Source organism: Aquarana catesbeiana, linkage group LG02 (genome assembly GCF_042186555.1).
Source record: "Aquarana catesbeiana isolate 2022-GZ linkage group LG02, ASM4218655v1, whole genome shotgun sequence".
In the NCBI taxonomy this organism is placed as follows: domain Eukaryota; kingdom Metazoa; phylum Chordata; class Amphibia; order Anura; family Ranidae; genus Aquarana; species Aquarana catesbeiana.
This window is the reverse complement of record NC_133325.1, coordinates 598,705,327-598,729,612: the sequence shown is the minus strand read 5'-3', so window position 1 is coordinate 598,729,612 and position 24,286 is coordinate 598,705,327. Positions and strand designations below refer to the sequence as shown.

At 41.6% G+C, this 24,286-nt stretch overlaps 1 protein-coding gene across 1 annotated transcript in view; it reads right to left on the bottom strand.

Moving 5' to 3' along the window:
* Positions 1–581: 581 nt before the first annotated feature.
* The window catches only part of LG02HXorf38 (linkage group 02 CXorf38 homolog), a 34,031-nt gene continuing 10,326 nt past the window's right edge, over positions 582–24,286 (bottom strand). The window contains 6 exon segments of the mRNA XM_073616327.1: positions 582–3,345; positions 4,229–4,355; positions 4,460–4,666; positions 13,513–13,656; positions 15,893–16,015; positions 19,477–19,611. Of these exon segments, the coding sequence (XP_073472428.1) occupies positions 4,251–4,355; positions 4,460–4,666; positions 13,513–13,656; positions 15,893–16,015; positions 19,477–19,611 (714 nt within the window). The 3' untranslated portion in view covers positions 582–3,345; positions 4,229–4,250.

Below are 24,286 nucleotides of genomic sequence, written 5' to 3'. Positions count from 1 at the left end.
CGCCCCGTTGCTGTCTCAGCCAATAAGTAGGGAGAGTCCTGGGCAGCCAAGACTCTTGTGCAACATCGCTGGATTGAGATATGCTCAGGTAAGGTTTTTTATCTCAATGCATAGAGTGCATTAAAGCGGAAGTAAACCCATCCAGGTAAGTTTGCCCCATATTATTGATTCCAAAATAGTCAACAAGTTGCTCTCTTTAGATCGCTTCCTACCTCCTTCCTTGCTGTGCAATCGGTCCTGTAACGATTAATGACATCATTGGCACATGCGCACTTATTCTTACTTTTCCGGCAAGCTTTTTGTGCCGGAAAAATGGTGTTTACATGCCTGCCATCAGCCCCGACATCCCACAAGAGCTTTAACCCCATGTGACTCACTACATCACAAGGATTGATGAGGCACAACAGATCAAATTGGCGAAATGCAGTTGTCAGAGTAGCCCCATAACAAAAACGAGGCTTGAATCGATGAGTACTGCACACGTGCGAGATTATGGCCATCTAGAGGGAGAAAGGGCAGACGTTATAATGGTATTGGATGCGGAAGACAGCAGTCAATATGGTGGCAGCTGCAACAGAGGAGAAGCTTTTTCAAAAACAATGTTTATTCATGTAAGAAACGTTATATATATGCTTTGACATGGCAGCACAACAATTCACAATAACTATATACATTAAATTATATGAACGCAGTATCGGAGCGGAGTTTACTACCACTTTAAGGTAAAAAGAAAACTTCCAACTTTAGAACCACTTTAAAGGAATATATTTAAGTGAAAGTTTTTGCGCGTTGAGTTCATCTTCAAGTTTACATGTACTTGCACACATATGGAGGGCAGAAATTAAGCAAACAGCTTTGCAAAGCACTACAGTTTTTTTTTTATTTTTTTATTTAGTCGCCTTTAAAACCCCTGCTGGTAAGCAATTACAAGAAATGACAGAATACCATGTTCATATCACAAAATATAAATGTATCATATCCGTTATAAAAGGTGTACAATAAAAACAAAATAGAAAAAAATCAGCTTGAGTAAATTGAAAGAAATCACAAAAATACAGAGCATATCTATGACACTTCTGAGGTAAATTGATATATATCCATTAACACAACTAACAAAATACAGGATGAGAAATCTAAAGAAGTAGAGATCTAGAACCTGTGTCAGGTTTTTACTGCTGTTCCCTTTACATCCTCTCCTGGAGGCATCAGTCATCTATGGCAAATCTCTCTCCAGTGGGGACAAAGACAGTTATAAAAATGGCTGATAGTGGTTTTCACACTTCTATAAACTGCTAAAAATGTTTTTTTTTTGCTCTTAAAGTTTAGAAAGTGCCCTTAAAGCACTGATCACCCATTCCCCAGTTTAGATCTATGTATAAAAAAATATAAAAAGGACAAATATATCAAGCTGTTAAGCTCAGTCTTTTGGAAAGAGTAAATAACATATACAGAACACAAGAAGATTTTCCACATTGTCTGTTCCCTGTCCAAGTAGTAGGTCAATAGCACCCTTATAAAAAAGAGGCTCACTGTTAGCACAATTGGATTTAAAATAAATAGAGCTGGTCATACACTAGTAGAATTCTGTTTGAAACTTTTCATTCCTAAGACATTTGCTCAAACTGATATTTAATTTTCTCATCACTGAAGTCGAAAACAAAAGGAGTAGGATGGATTTTTTTTTCCCTCGCAAACAAATTCATTTTACATTCTACAATCAACTAAGAAAAAAATATTTTTGGTAAGGTAAGGTTGGATTTAGACACCAGTCTAGCCAGTTCAGTGTGTGTGTGTGTTTATGTCACTACCATTTTTCATATCCCTGTACATTGTGTTCACCAAGAAACACATCTACTGGAAATGTTTTTGAACTTTATCAACACTCCCATTCTTTCATTTATTTTTAATTTACTTGATTTATTCTGAGCACTATTTGGCCTAAACTGTTTGAGAATGTAACATGAACCCCTGGGTACTCACAATGTTCCTTGGTCACACACAGTGCCACTCACAGCTTCCCCTTCCAGACTCACAGCACCCTCCTCAGCACCCAAAGTACCCTCACTACTTGCAGCATCTTCAGCCCTCCTAGGTATTTACAGTGCCCCCATAATGTTCGAAGTCCTCACACTGCCCTCAGTACTCACAGTGGTCTCAGTAATCTTCAGTATTCCCAGTATTCACAGTGCCCTCCATAATCCTCAGTACTGCCGGTGCTCTCAGTACCTTCAGTAATTCTAGTGCTCCCAGTACTCACAGCACCCTCAGTATTCCCAGTGCCCTCAGTACTTCTAGTGCTCCCAGTACTCACAGTGCCCTCAGTAATCCTTAGTACCCTCAGTACTTCCATTGCCCTCAGTACTCCCAGTACTCACAGCACCCTCAGTAATCGTCAGTACTACCAGTACTCCCAACGCCCTCAGTAATCCTTAGTGCTCCCAGTACTTCTAGTGCTCCCAGTACTCACAGTGCCCTCAGTACTCCTCAGTGCTCTCAGTACTCCCAGCGCCCTCAGTACTCCCAGCGCCCTCAGTACTCCCAGCGCCCTCAGTACTCCCAGCGCCCTCAGTACTTCTAGTGCTCCCAGTACTCACAGCGCCCTCAGTAATCCTCAGTACTCACAGTGCTCTCAGTTCTAACAGTGTATGGAGCTTTTGTTTGGGAAAGTCTATTCATTTTAAAAACAAGAACAATGTTAAAAGCAAATTAAATTTTGAAGTACTTTCGAACATTTGTCAAGTCACCAAATGTTCTGGGAATTTGCACATTTGTTCAAAATACACTAGTATATAGCCAGCTTTCTCTGCAAAACAACCTGTGTGTGACTACCTTGGTGATTTAATGATGTTTTTAAAGTTTAGAAACATAAACCTAAATGCGCATGTGCCTAAAACTTTCTGTGCCGCCCCCAGATGCCTTAAAAATAGTTTTAAACCCTCTTTTTTTTCTCAGGATCATACCTATATGGGCCAGCTGAACTGAAGACAATTCATGTTTATTTATAAAAATGCGCATGAGTTACAATCAGTTGTTTAGTAGAGCAGCCTCTGAGTCGCTTCTTCAAACTTCTAGTTTGGGATTGCACAATGATAACAGCATAGGACGTCCCCTGATCCCTCACCTTGGGACTAGAAGTTCCATGATTCCAAGTGCCACTGTATATCTATAGTCAGTGGACACACGTACAAAATCAGCAGGGGATCAAATACATTTTTTCCCCTCACTGTAAATGTTTTGGTAGTTCCTTATACAATAATTCCACATTTAAAGGTAAAATACATTTATATCCCCAGTAATTTGGCTTGTTCGCAAATGTGTAGTCGTTTTCTCTAGTTTCTATGTAACCTAAAGAGAGGGCAGAAAAACAAAATAAATTTTAGATATTTTCTGTAAATATTATATACATTTATATAAAAATTTCCATTTAGAATCAGATTTCAGATTTGGTGATTCTACCCTTCGGTAGATTATATAACCAAGTGTTTCAGTTTTACCTGCTTTTAAGATCTCTCTACTGGGATTCATGGCTACCCAAAACCTCCAAACCCAGTGACCCCTCTCCCCTTTCATTTTCTTTATTCACTTCTATAAGGCACCCACTATAGACTAACTCACCATACTGTATCAGACTGTATATGGGGCACACTTGGCAGAAAACACACTTGAAGAAATTCTCTTGTGCAAAATACTAATACATAAAAAATAAAAAAAAATCACAGTGCAGTGATCTCCCCTAGCACTTGGGTCCCGTGCCAAGCTACTGAACACAGTAACGCAAAATGTTCTCCAACTGGACGAGGTGGGGACTGACATCCCTTCACCATGTCCAATCAGATAAAGCTTTACCTGCACTGAGAAAATGCCAAGTGTTCCCTGAATGGTGCCCATGCCAAACAAACGATCTCCTGCATTCACAATGCTGGAGGGCAGCCACTCGACATAGGACCCAGAAGCTGGTGGAGATTACTTTAGTCTACAACAGAGATTTCAAGCTTCCACAGGGATCCTACAGGCATGGCACATACATACTTACATAGTTTGTAAACTTAAGCTTTAATATACAGTACAGAGATGAACCAGCAAAAAGGGTAAGATTTGGGGGTAAGTTCTCAAGACAAAGAACACAGGTAAGCACCTCTGTAATACTAAATATACTACATAGGGGGTGACACTTGAGCATCTGTGGTATGGCATTTAGTTTAATTCACAAAACTACACCCCATTTTACCTTATATATGAAGCGTGAGATGTTAATTCAGCAACAGTTCAAGTTTTTCCAGGTCCTCTTGAAAAACAGGCAAAAGGTCTTTGTTCTCTGTCAAGAATATCTTCATTTTGCATACAGTACCTAGGTCCTACAAATTGAATACAATAGGGTTTTTTTTATATATATATTTAGGCCTCAAATTTTTCTTTTTAGTTCTGATTTGAATTGGTGGCAAAGTTTATGTTCACTCACCTCTTCTGATAAAGCCCCACTTTCTTCTTTCTGAAGATATAATTCCTCTAGCAACTGACTTACAAGTTGTATCTCAAGTTCATTTAGAGATATGCCATCTAGTAAGGAGTTTCTTAGGTAGACAAATTCTCCTCCAAATGATTCTGCATTAAATCCATCAGCTTCATGTACTGATACATTATCAATAGACCATTCTGACGACAAGACCTTGGGGTAAAAAAAAGAAAAAAAAAAATATAAGAAAATGTAAGGTCTGCCATGCAATTAATATAAGTGGTAGAGTTACATAAGCATCAAAATATTTGGCAAAATCAGTTGCACTGCAATGCACTATTGAGCATAAGGCACAATAGGGTCCATTCACACTATTTTGTTGCAGTAACATAAGCTTTAACGTGCGCGTTACCGGAAACGTGGCAACACACATTACTTGTGCGAAGTGGTGCCATTCACTGCACCTTGCTGTTTTACGTGCACAGTGCTGCCAGTTACGTTGTGTTGAGCTCAAAAAAAGAAGCAGTGTCCCCTGGTGCCGCACATCCGAGTAATTCTAAGAAGGTAAGGTAAGTAGGTAAGTAGAGTGGCAACCGCAGCCTGGACTCCGACCAGGCCACTCCCCCAACACGTTTTGCTCCCCCCCAGGAGCTTAGTCATGGGGATGGTGTTGTGGTGTGCTGCTAGAAAATGGTATGTGCAATTTATTTATTATTTGCATTAGGCAGTCTATTCAAATGTACAGGTCACCCTAACAATGTGTTAACATGTATAATAAGAAGCCTAAAGCACCACAATAACTGTGCATTTTTGCCTCCATGTTTACATGCATTGGAAGCGCGCTTCACCCACGCTTGAATGTGTTCTACGCTGCGTTTGAAGTGCATTTTGCTATGCAGTTTTGGGCTTGGTTTAAAGGAGCACGGTGCAGGTGCAATGCGTTTATAGAGTGTTCCCTGCATTCACCGTGCATAAAAATACAGCATGCTCTACTTTTTTTTAACAGTGCTGAACCACATTGCAATGATGTGAACTGTGCCCATAGGATTACCTTTATTTTGGGCTGTCTATGCTGTTGGAGTGCAGTTCAAAATGCATCCACCTGCATTTGGTGTAAAAGGGCCCTTAAAGAGGAGCTCCAGGCTCCTCCAGAAAAAATTAAAAGTCAGCAGCTACAAGTACTGCAGTTGCTGACTTTTAATATAAAAATGACACTGACCTGTCCAGGGATCCTGTGATGTTGGCACCCCAAGCCGATTCTTCAATCGGCTTCGGGTGCAGGCACCGGCATCTATAATAGAGGAAACAGGAAGTAAAGCCTTCCTACTGCACATGCGCGAGTCACGCTGCCCTTCCTGGATCTTCCCGCCATCTTCTGAAACCAATGTGTGTCCCAGAAGTTGGAGTGGATACCTGTCAAAACTACAACAAGCAGAGCTTCACCTGTTGGGTGGAGCGCCACTTTAATGATCACATCACAAAATTGTTTTTCGGCCTTGACTATTGGCTTATGTCTAGATTCTACTGTGGAGTGCAGGGTTTTTCTAGATATCAGCATTCGAAGATAAACAGCAACAGAAGAAAGATGAAGTGCAATCCTGTACTCTCCTACTAAAATTCCAAACCGCTATTCAAAAATTCATTCATAATTCAGACAGGTCTGGCTATCTTTGACCCAATACTTCCATGGGTCACTAACCCAGGGCAGCAACCCCCGCAGGGTCCCAGTTCTGTAACTGCAGAATGGAAGTGGATGCCCAGGTGCTTGATTGCTCAGTTTTGCTGCACAAGATGCAGTAGTAGAGCTCTACACGCTAGTGAGGGAAGTAAGGTGAAGAACACTGGTGCAGAAAATGCCCAGGGAAAATGAAGCGGGGCTCATTGTGCGGCCAATTGAATGCATTGGGTTACATGCTGTGGTGTGACAGAGTGCATGTAGGGTGTATGCCACAGAATGCTCTATGCAGGGCTCAAAGCTCAGGACTTAAAATTACTAGCCAGGCCTCAAGGGTTACTCGCCACCAGTTGCCCCAGCCCACCCCTAAACACGCCCTCATAAATTCTCATGAAATGACACTTAAAATGTTTTATACAGAATTAAGTTAAAAAATAAATATTAACAACAACTTTATCTGTGCCCACAAATGCAGCCTGCCTGTGCCCACCAAATGCAGCCTTGTCTCCACCAAATGCAGCCATGTGCCCACCAAATGCAGCCGTGTGCCCACCAAATGCAGCCGTGTGCCCACTATGCAGCCTACCTGTGCAGGGGAGGAGAGGAACAAGAGAGCCGCCCAGGTGATCAGAATGCAGCGCAGGAAACACAGTGATAACAGCTTTCATTTCTTTTTTTTCAAATAACAATTTTTTTATTATACATAAAGATATATACATACAAAAGGACAGAAGTATTGCATGTAACTAAGTGCAACTGGTGGACAGTCAATCTGGTAATCAGTAAACTTCAGAATATAATCATTCAAGTACAGTAGTGGCATAGCACATTCCATATCTTCTAAAACTGTCAACCAGCAAATATCGTTGTTAAAGCGGGGGTCCACCTATCTATCGATTTTTTTTTTTTTGAGTTCATTCACAAACTTTTCTTCTCAGCATTACATACTCACATATTGTGTGTAATATGTCCACCTCTGTCAGATTTCGTCGGAAAGAATAACTTATATTATTCACTGCAGGCGGTTTCCATCTTCATTGTGGGCATTTGAAGCCCACAAGCATTTATTTCCTGGATGTGGTGAATGCTGTGCTCCCAGCATTCACCGCTCGTTCCCGCACATGTTCAGTGGCATCCTGGGAAGCCTGAGACTAGCTCCCAGGAGTCTGGGAGAGGCTAGAAACACACCTACTCCCACGGGAGGAGAACCAGGAAGTGCAAAGAAGAATAGAAAAATAAAAGGTAATTACGGCGATTTAAATTTTTTTAAACGGCATGTCAGCATCTAGGCAAGGAAGAGAATATATACAGATATTGTTCAAAATTTGGGTGGAACCCTGCTTTAATCTGAATATAATCTAGCATTGTAAGAGATGAAAGAAGTTAAAGGAGGAAAAAAGAAAAGAGGAATAAGAAGGGGAGGGAGGGAGGGGGAGGGGGCTTAGCCGCCGGCCTAGGGTGGGTTCTCTCCCCTATGCCAATCCTCCCAGACCCTATCATGTGCCTCCAATCTATTTTGTAGTCTGGCTGTCATTTTCTCCATTAGCTCTATGTCTTTTATTCTGGTATAGAGGTCTGTTTGGGTAGGCGGGGCCTGTCTTTTCCAGTGGAGGGCTACCAGACATCTCGCTGCTGTAAGAACATGGCCAAGTAGTTTCCTGGAGTGTCGAGATACACATAATCCGGACACTCCAAGAAGGAATAATTTCGGGACTCTAGGAACCTGCACTCCCAACAGGCGGTTCAACAGCTTTCATTTCAATTCCCACCGCTCAACGTCATATACAGCCCTTCCCCCTGGCCGGGGAACTTTGATTGACAGATCACCCGTCACCAGGATTGGACGGGTGATCTGTCTATCACAGTCCCGAGACCAGGAGGAGGCTGTATCTGACAGCGAGCGGTGGGGAACAAGGCAATTGAAATGAAAACTGTTATCGCTGTGTTCCCTGCGCTGCTCTCTGATCACCTGGACAGCTCTCTCTCTCTACCCCTCCGCGATCGCTGGGAGAATGACTCCCATTCCACCCAGGCTTTCGGCGGTGCTCGCCCCCCGCTCCCAGGCAGCCATATAGCTCGCCAGCCCTCAAAATCCTCTCGCAAAATACGAGCAGGTGAGTGGATTTTTTGAGGGCTGCTCTATGTATGTGGGGTGAATGATGCAGATTGAAAAATTCATTTTATTAAATGATGCAATGTGCTAAATGTGGTACGGCACATGCTGAGAATTGTTGAGTGATGTGGGGTACATGCTGCAGTCTGCTGACTTTAAACAGGGGCATTGGGGGGCTGCAAAGTGTAATGGGGTGTGTGGTGTGGAGTACTGTATATATACTGTATGGTATGGTGTATAATATATATATATATATATATATATATATATATATATATATATATATATATATATATATATATATGAAACAAAAGGTGTATAAACACCTACGCTCCCTTTGTGTATATGTGATTTAAGTCTCATAAATAATACAGTGCAAAATTGTTAAACCAGAAACAAAAAAGTGTGAATGATTACTGCAAAGTGCAAACACCTTAATGTGCTCCCATACTCTGTATGCAAATAAATAGATTTTGCGCAACCTCTCGTTAAGACTTTAACAAAGTAAAGTAAGTACATATAATAAATGATACTGTAAAAGGTGTCCCGTGAAACAAAGTCTTATTAGCTATCAAAAGTCCATGTTCAACAATGTGCAAAATTGCTACAATAGAATGCCAGTAAATACTTCATTGAAACCGTAAATCAACGTTTTTAACACAGTCCCACACCTCCTGGTGTAATTAAAGTGCTTATCATTCCGCAAGTGTCACCTCAGTGCTCACAGAATTCTCACCTTCATGTATAAATCGATATGCCAAATTTATATTAATTAGTTGGTACTCAGGTCTGTTTCACTCAGGGTCCTCCATATGTCCTCATATGCGTTTCTGATATACTGGGGTACTAGTCCCTTTAAGGCTCCGGATATCTTGTATACTCCCAAGCATGTCAGGAAACAAACATATGGAGAGAGCCTCCCATTGTGTAAGATTGCAAGATATAGCATTTTATTTAAGTTAAAAATGTGCTTACATTTAATAAACCATAAAAATACCATTGTGTAATACACGAGAACCTGGAAAAGCACCCTCTTACGTCACTTCTAGTTCGTGACTGCCTCCGAGATGCCTTACGTGTTATGTCCCACTGCTCACATGACTTCTTCAGGGGGGCCGGATCGATGAGCGTGATTGATGTGCACTTTAATTTCACCAAGAGGTGTGGGACTGTGTCAGCACTGTTGATTCACGGTTCCATTGAAGAAATTACTGACGTTTTATTGTAGCAATTTTGCACATTGTTGAACACGGACTTTTGATAGTTAATAAGATGTTGTTTACAGGACACCATTACAGTATCATTTATTATATGTACTAATTACTTTACTTTGTTAAAATGATATGAGATGTTGCACAACATCAATTTACAAACTGTATATATGCTACTATTGTGAGGCACTGGTTGGTAAGATTGTGGACAGTGTGAATGTGTCACCTAGGTTTCCCACCTACACATGGTGAGGGGCTCCAGGGTTTATTGCAGATGTAGAGAAAGCAAACTATGTTTTTTTTTCAGAATCTTAATAGGTTCTGGTCTGGGTCTTGGAGTCTGGATACTTTGTAGAGCTTTGCATGAGATAAAGCTTCTTATCTTAGGTCCACATCTTACCTGGTAGCCAGGCCTCAATATTATTCCCAGCTTTCAACAAGTCTTTATATATGCAAGCTGACTGATGCTCAAAGCTCTCTCTCCTTATCTGCTGTGGGAGCCTGCTGCTGGGTAAAAACAATTTGGAGAACCCATTAGGGGGGTACCCTGCAGTGCAAACGGGGTTTGCTTGCTGCCTTGAAGAATACAAACTTCTTGGACAATTCTGTATGACCCCCTTACACTATATGCAATTCCTCCTGCTGTAAGTCCTGCTGAGTGCACCTGCTGCATATTTTAACTATGTATATGAAGCACAACTTGTCTGACTGAAACCTTAAACTAAAGCTGGCCAAATGTTTGTACGAATATGCGTATAAAAATACTCAGTACATTTGATGACTTGATCAATTTAGTTCGAAAGTACTCCAAAAATATTGCTTGCTTTTAACATTGGATTTTGAGATTAATGGTCATTCCTGAATGAAACCTCGCACACTGTTATAAATTAATTTATTCCAGGAAAATTCTCCATCCGGCTTCTGTGAATTTTCTCATCATTGCATTGGAAAAACAAACCTCTTGAAAAAAAAAAAAAAAAATGTAGAACATAAAATTCTACTAGAATATGGCCAGCTAATGCCATCCAATATGGGAGAAGTCACTGCTCATGAGTCACTTACTTCTCTTGTAAAATTTCTGTGTGAGCTATTGAGCATTGTAAAAAAAATAGCCTTTTTTATCAAAAAACAAACTAAGCTCCTTCAAACTGTGAAAGGGAGCAGAAACTTTTACAGGCTGACTTAAAAGTAGAAAATAAAATATGAAAATGTTGTATTTACACACTGTACATTGTATGTGCTAATTTACCTGGAAAATAGAAAATGTGTAATATCATTTTAACAATATTTTATTTGAATACTTTAGTAATTTTAACAATCAAGTCCTGACAATAATAAAAAAAAATTAGACAATTATGCTACTTTACATTTCCTTTAAGCCTAGGTTCACACTCTTGGGATGCGGGAACCAGCGCGATTCCAAGGCCAGGTGCTGCATAGCATCTCCCCCTGCAGGCAGTTCACACTGCCCTCTGCGAACCGCTGCGGGTGTCTATACAATGTTAATGACACCCCCAGATCGGTTCACAGATCGCAGTGCGAACTGTGGACTCAGACAGCAATCGGATCAGATTCCAGTGAGGGAAAAAAAAAAAAAAGTCCCTGCACCTTTTTTGTGCAAATCCAATGCAAGTTCAGCCATACAAACTGTATGGCTGAACTCGCACTGCACAGACATCGCATGTGATTGGCACAGCAATGCAGGTGTTGAATCACATGCGATGTCTGTTCGCATATGTGTGAACCCAGGCTAAAAAAGTTTGTATATTTAGTGCACAGAAGATCTAAAAAGATACTGCAGGTAAATATACACGTACGCAGTGTATTTAGTGAAATAATTTTTACACATTACTAGCATAATCCTCTATGTTTCCCATTATCGCCTGCACTCTTCAAATCAAGCTGAAAGTATGTAGGACTGTACTTATACAGTAATAAAGATCACCAATTACAGTTAGAAAAAGGGGTACCAGCCTCCTGGTCCTTCCAATACTGTCAATTGAGACATATGGCAAATGTTCAATTTGGGGGAGTTGTCCCTTAGAACGACTGTTATTATCCTCATATCATTCGAAGTTGGTATCTCAATATTACAGCTCCCTGACCCATATGCCACGTACACACGATCGGACATTGCGACAACAAAATCCATGTTTTTTTTCCGACGGATGTTGGCTCAAACTTGTCTTGCATACACACGGTCACACAAATCTTGTCGGAAGTCCCGATCGCCAAGAACGCGGTGACGTACAACACTTACGACGAGCTAAGAAAAATTAAGTTCAATAGCCAGTGCGGCTCTTCTGCTTGATTCCGAGCATGTGTGGAACTTCGTGCGTCGGAATTGTGTACACACGATCGGAATTTATGACAACAGATTTTGTTGTCAGAAAATTTGAGATCCAGATCTCAAATTTTGTTTGTGGGAAATTCTGACAGAAAGTGTCCGATGGAGCCTACACATGGTCGGATTTTCTGATAACAAGCTCCGATCGAACTTTTCCCGGCGGAAAATCCGACCGTGTGTACGCGGCATTAGGCTTGCCATAGATGGTGCGGGAAAGAAATTTGCACGATTCCCACATCAGCACAGACAGTGCTGTCAAGGAATCCCTCCTGCTGAGCCATTGTCTACTCCCGGTAGGGGGGAGGTGGCAACGGGCTGGGGAAGCTGGCCCTATCACAGAAGACAGTGATTATCGCTAGCGGCTATAGCAGCCACTTGGTATAATCAGAAGTGAATCCGGCAGGCTGGTTGTACCCAAGTTGATTGATCCACTTGGTACATTCAGCCTGTCCATTAATGGTTCGAATCCTGCCCGGTTCCTGCTGAACCGGCCGAGATTCAAACTGTGTATGGTTGGCCTTACTGGAGAGAATAGCAGTAAACACACATGGGAACGATGGGCGGGTGTTCTGCCAGATTTAATCAGAAGAGTTATGGACAGAAGTCCTTACTACTTTTTTGGCCACGGTTATCTCACCTAAAGATAAAATGATTCAAATGCGTTATCTCCATCAAACATACTACACACCTCTCCGTTTGTTCGAAATGGGGAAGAGAGATAACACATTATGCCATAAGTGCAATAATGCAGAGGGTTCATTTATACATATGGTTTGGTATTGTGACAAAGTGCGCCCCTCCTGGTCTTAGGTTGTAACCTTTATTGCAGACAGTTTTGACAAGCCCAATATATGCAACCCAGAGAGCTGCCTGCTAGGTCTGATAGAGGATGAAGAATTGGATGCTACCTCAAAACTATTTCTACGTATACTATACGTCTACATAGTGAAGGTGATAGCGATCCAGTGGATCTGCTGTGACCGGCTTAGTATTGAGGCTTGGAGAAATCTGATTGATTCAGACGTGCCTTTATAAAAGGGCACTTATGAGGCTTGTGGTTGTTCCCAAAAATTTAACAAATTATGGTTTAGATGGGTGGATTCACAAGAGACCCTGGACAACTTTATACCTAGTGGATGGGGGTCACATGTCCAGCAGTTGGGGAGAAGATGGTTCTTGATTTTACTAATACTTTGATTTATAGTTCACTGGGCTTACTAGACTGGGGCCATGTAATGCGGGGGTCCACATGCCTTCCGCTTTATGTGGGAAATCTAAGGCACTCCACAATTTGTGTTTTGTTTAGATTTTTTTTCAGTTTATACTACTGAACAGTTACTGTTCTCCTTATATTGTATTTTATACATATATGGATACCATACAACTAACGCTACAGAACTCTCAGGTATATTTAAACAGCTAGACTTAATCTAGCTGTGTGATGCTGTACTCCTGCATAACTTGATCTTTTGTTAACACATGCCAATGATTTGACTGTGTAATGTGTCTCTATAAGCTCTGTAACACACGGAATGTATCTACTCATTTGTGGCAAAGAATGTACTTATGTGTATGGCAAATAAAATCTCTTAAAAAAAAAAAAAAGGGATCACTTTTGTTTTGCCAATTTTCGATAGCTGTCCTTGAAGGACACACTAATTAGAGCTCTACATACATTCCTTGTCAAGCCATGAAACAATATAAAAACAATACCTCTTGTATTTGATCATTTACAGAGTTGGGAACATCTCTTAATTCAAGGATTAAATCCTGCATCTTCTGTCCAAAATCATTTAGCCAAGAAGAGGAAACCTTCATATCAGAGGAGTGCATCAAGTCATTTCTACACTTTATAACCTGGAATATAAAAATAAACCATCAGAAATCATCATGAATAAAATGTGATTCTTAGGTTTTAGTCTATAGTTAAGCTGTTTTAATTGCTATGAAAATTGTGTCATTTTAGATCCACCATGTTTTACTGGTGTCTTGCAGATATCTCTGCAAGAATCTTTCAGAATGTCTGTTACAGCATTTAAAATGGTACAGGGGTCCATGGGGGAGGTGGGCTCATTTACAGTACTACTGAGGGGCCCATTAAGATTTTTAAAAAATTTTTCTTGAAAATGTGAAAAACTTGTTAACTTGTAAACAGGTTAGTTTTCACTGGAAGCATTCATTCTATTGATAGAAATATGTATAGAAATTCTGGATATCCGTGTCCTGAAATAAGCAATACTAAGTCAGGGTATCATTGTCGATTGAAGAAGTCTTTCTCAAGCAGGGTTCCTCTAGAGGTTTCTAGGGGTTCCTTGAACAATTTCTGCCACTCAAATAGGTAACCACTGACACCAATGATCGTTTAAGCGATCTGTAAAGGGGGATTCTTCCCAAAGGCCACAAATGTAAAAGCATTCTTCCCAGTAAGCTGTAGATACATCATACAGTAATCATTAGTAGGAATACCTTGAGACCAGAAACTTATTTTAAGAGTTCCTTTGTGTTAACAAGGTTGAGGCATGGCTGAACTGGAGGAATCAATAATAGGGCTGATGTATTGGTGGTTATAGTAAATTCCTTGGGTAATAGATACTTTAAAGGGGTATATAAAGAGGGTAACATGCATATTCTCATTGAGCTATCTGAATAATGAAAGGTTAAACATTTTCTAATGCAACTTAGCACAAAATTCTGTTTTCTACAAACCACTGAATTTTACAATTGACAGAAATAGAAGTAAATCCCATAGTTATATTTAAGGATACGGTAATGAGATGTATCCCCACCTACCCTGTCTTTTTATGACAGAGTTAAGTGTGATGTGCACTGCACAAAGAGAGATACATATTAACTATGAGAATAGCAAAGGTGTGCCTATTCTGGCCGTGTTGTGCATCACATTCACTGAAAAACATTCCACATTGTACACCATGCTATGCGTGACATGTTCTGAGGTACCCCATTCTATACCATGTACTGTACATGACATTCCCTTTTGTATTACCCTGTCCCCTGTACAGCACATATCACACTGCATTGTACTAGTCTGTACACGACATGTTCTAGATCACCGTATTCTGTATATGGCATGTTCTAGGTTGCCCTAAAATGTACTGTGCATGACATGTTGTACATCACCTCACTATACACTGTAATGTACATGACATGTTGTGGGTCACTTCACTATTTACACTGTAATGAACATCCGTTCTGGGTCACCCCATTCTGTATTTTCTACTGTACATGACATATTGTGGGTCACGCCATGATTTACGCTGTTCTATACACATCATGTTCTGGGTTGTCCTATGCTGTATAAAGTACTGTACATGACATGTTGTGGGTCACTCCACTATTTATGCTGTACTATATACACAACGTGTTTTTGGTTGTCCTCTGCTATATAAAGTACTGTACATGACATGTTGTGGGTCACTCCACTATTTATGCTGTACTATATACACAATGTGTTCTTGGTTGTCCTCTGCTGTATAAAGTACTGTACATGACATGTGGGTCACTCCACTATTTATGCTGTACTATATACACAATGTGTTCTTGGTTGTCCTCTGCTGTATAAAGTACTGTACATGACATGTGGGTCACTCCACTATTTATGCTGTACTATATACACAACGTGTTTTTGGTTGTCCTCTGCTATATAAAGTACTGTACATGACATGTTGTGGGTCACTCCACTATTTATGCTGTACTATATACACAATGTGTTCTTGGTTGTCCTCTGCTGTATAAAGTACTGTACATGACATGTGGGTCACTCCACTATTTGTGCTGTACTATACACACAGCATGTTCTGGGTTTTACTATGCTGTATAAAGTACTGTACATGACATGTTATGGGTTGCCCTACTCAGTATTTTGTACATGACATGCGGTGGGTCACCCCACCATGTACACTGTACATGACATATCGTGGGTCACCTTACTACACTGTATTGTACTGTACATGACATTGTTTGGGTCGCCCCACTCCATACCCTAAGTATTCACTAGTATTTATTATAACCTGATGTAAAGAAAATTCTCAGCACTCTATATTCAGTAGCTTGTTGCATTTTATAGAACAGATACCTCTCTAACTTTTGAAATGTTTGACACTTGAAAGTGATCACAAAAATTGATTAGATTGAGGAGAGCTGCAGCATCACAGTCATGGGGTCCTTCGGACTTTGTTTTCCCACGTGGTAAAAACACCTGCAATAAAATGAAACATATGTAAAACAATGTTTAAAAGTAACATTAGAACAAAGATATGTGTTTAAAGGGACTCACAGTTTAAACAAAGCTATCCCTACAAAGAAAGTAATGAACACTTATCTGTCCTGCTGCCCACACTGCCAAACTCCACCTTGTTGGAGGTATAAGTTTGCTGAAAGATTTTTAGGATCTGGCACATGTGGGATCTTCTTATCAGCAGCATGCAGAGTGGTTCAGGGATTCATTGCTTTCTTTGCAGGGAAGGCTTAATTAAATATTTCGTAAATAGTGACAGTCCCTTTAATGGGTATTAACATAAATGGAATAGGAGACTGATCTAAATTCTAATGCACAGGATGTTGGTGTCAAGATACTAAGAAAAATAAACACATGCAATGCTTTACAGTGTGCTGCAAAAATATGCAGCAGGAACGTTGAGGGCTTTATTGAAAATGAATTTCTAACATGTGTAGATGTGCCAAAAGACGCAAAAATGCATGCATAAGTGTGAATGAGCTCTCAAAGATAAAATGGATTTCAATTTTCAGCTAAAGGGTTAAAAGAGGCTCAATGCATAGAAAGCTCTGGAGAGTATAAGCCTTTTATTTTTCCACACATTGGATTACCTGTGCAGATAAACTGACCTATAGCGGACATAATCCACGTCAGTGGCGGCCGGTGGAATTTTTTTGGGGGGGGCAGCAAACAGTATGCCACTGACACCCACCATTCCCTTACCCCCCCACCCCCTGTCGCACTTACCCCATCGCGGCTTCACCATGCAGGACAACAGCTTCCCGTTCCCCTGCTCTCCATGACGGCTTCCGTTTCCTCCCTCCTTCTCGGCGGCCAATCGGGAGTCTTCTCTTTTCAGCCAATCAGAAAATGGGTCTCACACCCTCTTCTGATTGGCCAGCTTGAGGATCAGTGTTACAGCAGCAAATATTAATTCGCTGTTGTAACACTTGGGTGGGTTCATGGTGCAATGCTCTGCACCACGAGCCACTCTATTTTAAAGCCTATGACTTTAATCAGGTGCTTAAAAAAACACCTCCGCTGCTGTAATTCAGGCACCCGCCATCCTGAAAGGGGCCAGATGCTTGAACAGGGGGGTGGCCGCATCAGCCATGGATAGATCCTATTTCCATTATTCATATAGGGGGTGACGAGGATAGAGGGGGCGGCACCCAGGTGCCCCTAATGGACGGGCCGCCACTGATTTACGTTAAATATTTTCTTAACACTAAACTGTATCCATAATGAAATGGATCAAATTCCTAAACATGTAATGCTGGCCTCATACACTATATTACCAAAAAGTATTGGGACACCTCCCTTTTTCACATACATGAACTTTAATGTCATCCCAGTCTTAGCCCGTAAGGTTCAATAATGAGTTGGCCCTCCCTTTGCAGCTATAAGAGCTTCAACTCATCCGGGAAGGCTGTCCACAAGGTTTAGGAGTGTGTCTATGGGAATGTTTGATCATTCTTCCAGAAGCGCATTTGTGAGGTCAGGCCCTGGTGTTGGACGAGAAGGCCTGGCTCTCAGTCTCTGCTCTAATCGACTGCAGGGCAGTCAAGTTCCTCCACCACGAACTCGCTCATCCATGTCTTTATGGACCTTGCTTTGTGCACTGGTCCAAATCATTTGGTTAAATGGTTAATTGGTTAAAGGGGATTATGGATTGGGGTTGTTTTTCAGGGGTTGGGCTTGGCCCCTTTGTTCCAGTGAAGGGAACTCTTAAATCTTCAGCATAACAAGACATTTTGGACAATTTCATGCTCCCAACTTTGTGAGAACAGTTTGGGGATGGCCCCTTCCTCTTCCAACATGACTGCTCACCAGTGCACAAAGCAAGGTCCATAAAGACATGGATGAAAGAGTTTGGGGTGGAGGAACTTGACTGGCCTGCAGTCAATTAGAGCGGAGACTGAGAGCCAGACCTTCTCGTCCAAGATCAGGGTCAGTCCTCACAAATGAGCTTCTGGAAGAATGGTGAAACCTTCCCATAGACACACTCCTAAACCTTGTGGACAGCCTTCCCAGAGGAGTTGAAGCTGTTATAGCTGCAAAAGGCGGGCCAACTCAATATCGAACCCTATGGATTAAGACTGGGATACCAATAAATTTCATGTGCGTGTAAAGGCAGGTGTCCGAAACTTTTGGTAATATAGTGTACATCAATTCTGCATCTATCATATTTGGTAGCATTTTCTTTATGTGGTGTCACTTTTTATTTTTAATATTCAGCTGTTTATGCAATCAATAAAGTCCTAGCAACACTATTCTAGCAGCATGGTCCTTTAAAATGACCTGCACCAGATGAAAAAAAATCCCTGTCACCTATTCTGGTAGCTTTTCCGACATGGGTAGCAGATTCAGGTAGTTCTTAATAGTGACACTTTTACAAAGTGGCACTATTACTGCACAAAATTCAAATATAATTAATTAAAATTCATAGACAACTAAATTAAAGGTAAAGACCAACTCTAATGCCGCATATACTCGATCGGAATTTTCGTCGGAAAAACCTGGGATGGTTTTTCCGATGGAATTCTGCTCAAGCTTTGCTTGCATACACACGGTCACACAAAAGTTCTCTGAACTTTGGACCGTAAAGAACGCGGTGACGTACAACAGCAATAGAAAACGGAAGTTCCATACGAAGCGTGCCACCCTTCTGCTAATCTTGTGATTCTGAGCATGCATGGTTTTTTGCGCGATTGGAAATTCCGCCAGCAAAAGTCCTATGGAGCATACACACGGTCGGAAATTCTGACCAAAAGCTCACATTGGACGTTTGCTGGCGGAATTTCCGATCGTGTGTACGCGGCATAAGTTGGCGAACAGAGACCGGCAAAGTGCCGGTCTCTCTACATTGTGTAGCAGCTAACATATTTGCTATTGTTACCTTCTCCCCTCCTTACCTGGTACTGGTTGATAACTATGCTGTCGACTTCACAGCCAACAGATTCCTAGCAACCTGTGACACTGACAATGGGAAGAGGCTAATGGGAAAGTTGAGACACTAGTTCTCCATTGGGTCTGCTCTCTCCTTGTGATTCACAGCAGGCAGGTTCTATAGCCAATAGCAGGCTGTCTATTGGCTTTGGATCAGCCCAATGCCTGCTGTGATTCACAAGAGGAGTGGACCTGATGGGGGAACTAGTGTCTTTGAATCCTCATCAGGCTCTGCCCTCCCAGCTTAAAAAATCCTTGGCCACTGCGCTGTCAGACAGCTACAGCGGAAGGAGGAAGTTCAGTTATGGCCACTCTGGAAGTCCTTATTGGACACTCTGGTCTTAGTGTGCTTCCTTGCACGGTGCGTACCCCCCCCACTGTGATTTTCCATATAAATGAACGGAATGATGAAATGTGTGTGCGTGCCATAAGACAATATGAGCATTAAAAGGCTGGAAGTCAGAGCACTTGTACTTAAATAAATACTGTGTTACCTTTGCTACCTCCCAATAATCTATGGGCCACCGTAATGGATTGCAGTTCCCCCAGTGTATTTCTCCATTTCTGTTCCTATGATGATGCAGAATGTGGTCCATCCACTCTATACACACAGGACAGGTAGGCTGGAACTTGACCAGAGAAAAAAAAATAAATTAGAAAAAAAACTTAATATGCAAATCCTGTATCCTGTTTATTACTGTGTATGGAATTCTTCCACAATGCTCTCTTTTTGAATATCAGACTTGGAAATACATAGGACAGAAGAACCAACTCCATAAAACATTTGAATAACCAATGTTATGTACACAATTTTTGTTATCTGCTTAAAAAAAAAAAAAAAAAAAAACCTTCATTTACATGGTGGATGATGCTCCTTCGTATTAAGAATTGCAGTGCTCTCTCCACCCTTAGCCCGATGAGCATAGAATAGGAAAAAAAGGAGGAGGCCTAGCAGTGATTTTCAAATCGCACCTTGGGTTTACCAAACCAACTTTACAGAACTCAGTGCCTTTCATGGAAAGTCTCTCACTGCATCTTCAAACAACACCTCAAGACACCATTCACATACTACTATGCTACAGACCACCAGGACCAAAGACCAATCTCCTTACTCCATTCACCGAATTCTTCTCGACACACACCCTGAAAACCAAAAACCTGCTGGTACTTGGGGATTTTAACCTCTGGGCAAACTCTGCCCAAGACTGTATCGCAATCGCCTGCGTCAACCAAATGGAAGAACTGGGCCTGCAACAACTGATAAATGCTCCCACACACGGTTCAGGACACACTCTAGACCTCATCTTCAAACAGAATATGGACATCAACATACTCGACAACACTCCACTACCGTGGACTGACCACCACGCTATCAAATTCAAAATCACCATCAACACCACCTCCCAAAAACAGAAACGGGCAACAACAACAAACTGGAATAGATCCCAGGAGAAACTACACTCCGAACTCTTCAAAACCACACTATCAAACAAAATACTCCTGCTAAACGCAAACCTCTCAACGGAACAAACACTCAACTCCCTAAACAAGCTTTTACTACAAACAGCAGACTCAGTGGCTCCAAAACGCAGAACACCTATCCGCAATAAAAACTCGAGATGGTTTAATGCCACGCTCACCCTACTCAAGCAAGAACGTAGAAGAGCTGAAAGAGCATGGAGAAGAAATCCCACCAAGGAAAACCGTACCGATTACAAAGAACTTACTGTGAAATACCACAAGGCAATCTTCAAAGCCAAAAAAGAACATTTCTCGGACACCATCTCAACTGCCCTAAACCGTCCACGAGAACTTTTCAAATTAGTCAGTCAATGAACCCAACTTGCTTAGAGCCACCCGGAAAAAATACTCAAGAATTCTGCAATGAATTATCAGATTACTTCATCGACAAAATCGACAACATCCGGAAATCAATTCATCAGAAAAGAACAACCAAAGCAAAAAGAGGATATTAACACGAACATCACACAACCACCAAATTTTTCTTTGTCTCCTATCACCACTGACACAACTATAAACATCATCAGAAGCCTTCGCGACAGCACATCCCCAAACTACATCATTCCCACAAAACTCCTTAAAGAATGTTCCAACATCCTGGCCCCTACTCTTACACACCTCATAAATCAATCATTCAAAGAAGGGACTGTACCAACCTCTCTCAAGCAAGGCATCGTCAAACCTCTGCTGAAGAAACCCAATCTTGACCCTAATGACCCTAACTGCCGCAGACCGATAACAAGCCTCAACACCATCTCCAAGATTATGGAGAAAGCAGTAGTACAGCAGCTACAACGCCACCTGGACACACACCAACTCCTGGACCCTCTGCAATCAGGCTTCCACCCGGGCCATGGCACAGAAACAGCACTCCTCAAAATATGGGACGACGCCCTTGAAGCAGCAGATGACGGAGAATCCAGTCTCCTGGTACTGTTGGACCTCAGCGCAGCATTTGATACAGTGGACCACAATACTTTACTTGTCCGCCTCTCAGAAGTGGCAGGAGCCACAGGTCCGGCTCTAAAATGGTTTGCATCCTTCCTAGAGAATCGCTCTCAGATAGTGAAGCTAGGAACATTCACCTCGGAAACCCGGGCAATCTCCTGCGGAGTTCCTCAGGGCTCACCCCTGTCACCAGTACTATTCAACATATACATCCGCCCACTTCTCAATATCATCAGGAAAACCGATCTCTGCTTCCACTCATACGCTGACGACACCCAACTCTACTTTCGCATCACCGGACAAAAAAACCATTATCAACAATTAGAAGAATGCCTCAGTTCAATTGATGACTGGATGACCTTCAGCTCCCTCAAACTTAACGGCGCAAAAACAGAACTTCTTCTCCTACATGCCAACAAAAATTCCAAAATTAAGACCCCGTGGACACCTCCCACCATCCTAGGACAGACCATCGCTCCAAGCCTCAAAGCCAAGAGTCTCGGAGTCATCTTTGACTCAGGGATGACAATGGATGCACAAATAGGATCAGTGGTGAGCTGTTCCCACCATCTCCTCCGCCTCCTACGCAGACTCATCCCTTTCATCCCAGAAGACAAAGCGGCAGTTGTGGGAACAATCATCAATTCCCGACTCGACTACGCGAATTCGCTATACTTAGGACTACCCCAATATCAGCTTGCGCGCTTACAACTCATTCAAAACACGGCGGCAAGACTGTTAACAGGAAAAAAAACCCTGGGAATCTATTTCACCATCCCTAAAGTGCCTACACTGGCTAACCGTAAAGAATCGGATCAAATTCAAGACCCTCTGCCTCACCCACAAATGCATACAAGGAAACGCTCCGCTATATCTTCAGGATAAAATAAAACACTATACACCCAATCGCAGCCTTCGATCAGCTAACCAAAACCTCCTCATCATGCCCAAATATCGCTACAAAGCAAAGGGAGAGCGAAGATTCGCAGTCCAAGGACCTCGACTATGGAACGCTCTTCCGACCCACATCCGCATGGAAGAAAACCATCAGGCCTTCAGGAAAAAACTAAAGACCTTCCTTTTCTAAGAGCTGGCAACAGAGAATGCATTTCTAGCACCTTGAGGCGATTCAGTTCGCATTTGCAGTGCTCTACAAATCCTTCATTCATTCATTCATTCCAAATCCTTCATTCATGACTAGACAGTTAAAGTGCAGCAGGAGTTTGATTAGGTCATGCCTCTACTCACTCTGCTCTCTCAGTATATTTGCATGAAAAATTCACAGTCCCGCCCTTCCCTTACTCAGTCTCATTGCTGCTGTAGAGGGGGATTACAAGACGCTGACATCAGGTCAAATTCAGGTACTTGAATTGTTGCATTAAAAAAAATAATATATATTAACTTATAAAGCTGCATTAGTTTGTGCCTTTTATCTCAGCCCAGAGGTCAACCAGTGATAAAGCCTCTATGCAAGTATTTAAAGTGGCTGTAAAGTCTCCACAATAAACTCCCATGACATGTTCTCTTATGGGGAAGTAGTAATGGCAGTGTGTTTTTTTTTCAACAATATAATCTTTAAATACCTTTTCCCAGCAGTCACATCTCTGGTCTTTCTCCCAAGCAGAGAGACTCCAGTGGGAGGGGCTCACATTCCTCTGCTGTTAGTCTCAGGTTTAGGAGGGAAGGGGCAAGGAGGGGGAGGGGCTTCACACAGACCACATACATGACAGGAAGGGAGGGGGAGAGGAACAGGCATTATACTATATGGAAAAGGAAGCAAGGACGAGCCAGAAGCGGTCGGTCTTGTAAACTAGCGTTTGTAATGGAGAATTAACATTCGTGACGCGGCAAATTATGAAATCTCGAAATGCAGCGCACATTCTCTTCTTCTTTAATGGGATAATAATGAAGCAGCTTTGCTGGTGATACTGATGGAGTTATTGCAAACAAATTTTCAAAGGCATTTTTTTTCTAGTGATATCAAGAATATTATTATTATGCTTTTTTTAAAATTATTATTTGGGCAAGTTACCACAACACCATTATCCCATAGTTTTTAAGATCAAAGATACAACTATGTTGGTGTCCCTTGTCAATTTTACATTGTATTTTTTTTAAATGTAACTGCCTACTCCCAAACTGTCATTTGAAGTAAAACACATAGCCAAGTATTATTCTATTTTTATTGTGCATTAAAAAAAGAAAACAAATACAATTACACATGATATCTGCCAATAGAACTTAACCAAAAAGTGCATTCTATGCATCCAAAAATATAAAAAAATATACCAAATCAAATCATTATTTAACCAAAAAATAATATGAAAGCAATAACTCCAAGGCCAATAATAAATAACACGTTATCTCCTCCGATTCCGCAACATGGCTGGTTGACGAACGGCCGTTCAGAAACTAACTGAAAAGCGCAAACTGAAAAGTGCAAATCAACTCAAACTTCTACTAACACAAAATTAGCAGAAGGAGCCCAAAGGGTGGCGCTACAGAGCTGAAAAACAACGTAGTACATCACTACGTTCGTATTTGTTGGCCAACAATTGTGTGGCTGTGTGTATGCAAGACAAGTTTGGGCCAACGCCCTTCGGACAAAAGTCCACGGTTTTGTTGGTCATCAATCCGATCGTGTGTACGAGGCTTAATGCCGCATACATACGATTGAAAATTCGGCCAGCAAAAGACAGATGAGAGCTTTTGGTCGGAAAATGCGGCCGTGTGTATGCTCCATTGGACTTTTGCTGGCCGAATTCCAGCCAGCAAAAGATTGAGAGCATGTTCTTAATCTTTTGGTCGGAAAAAGTTCCGATCGGAAATTCCGAT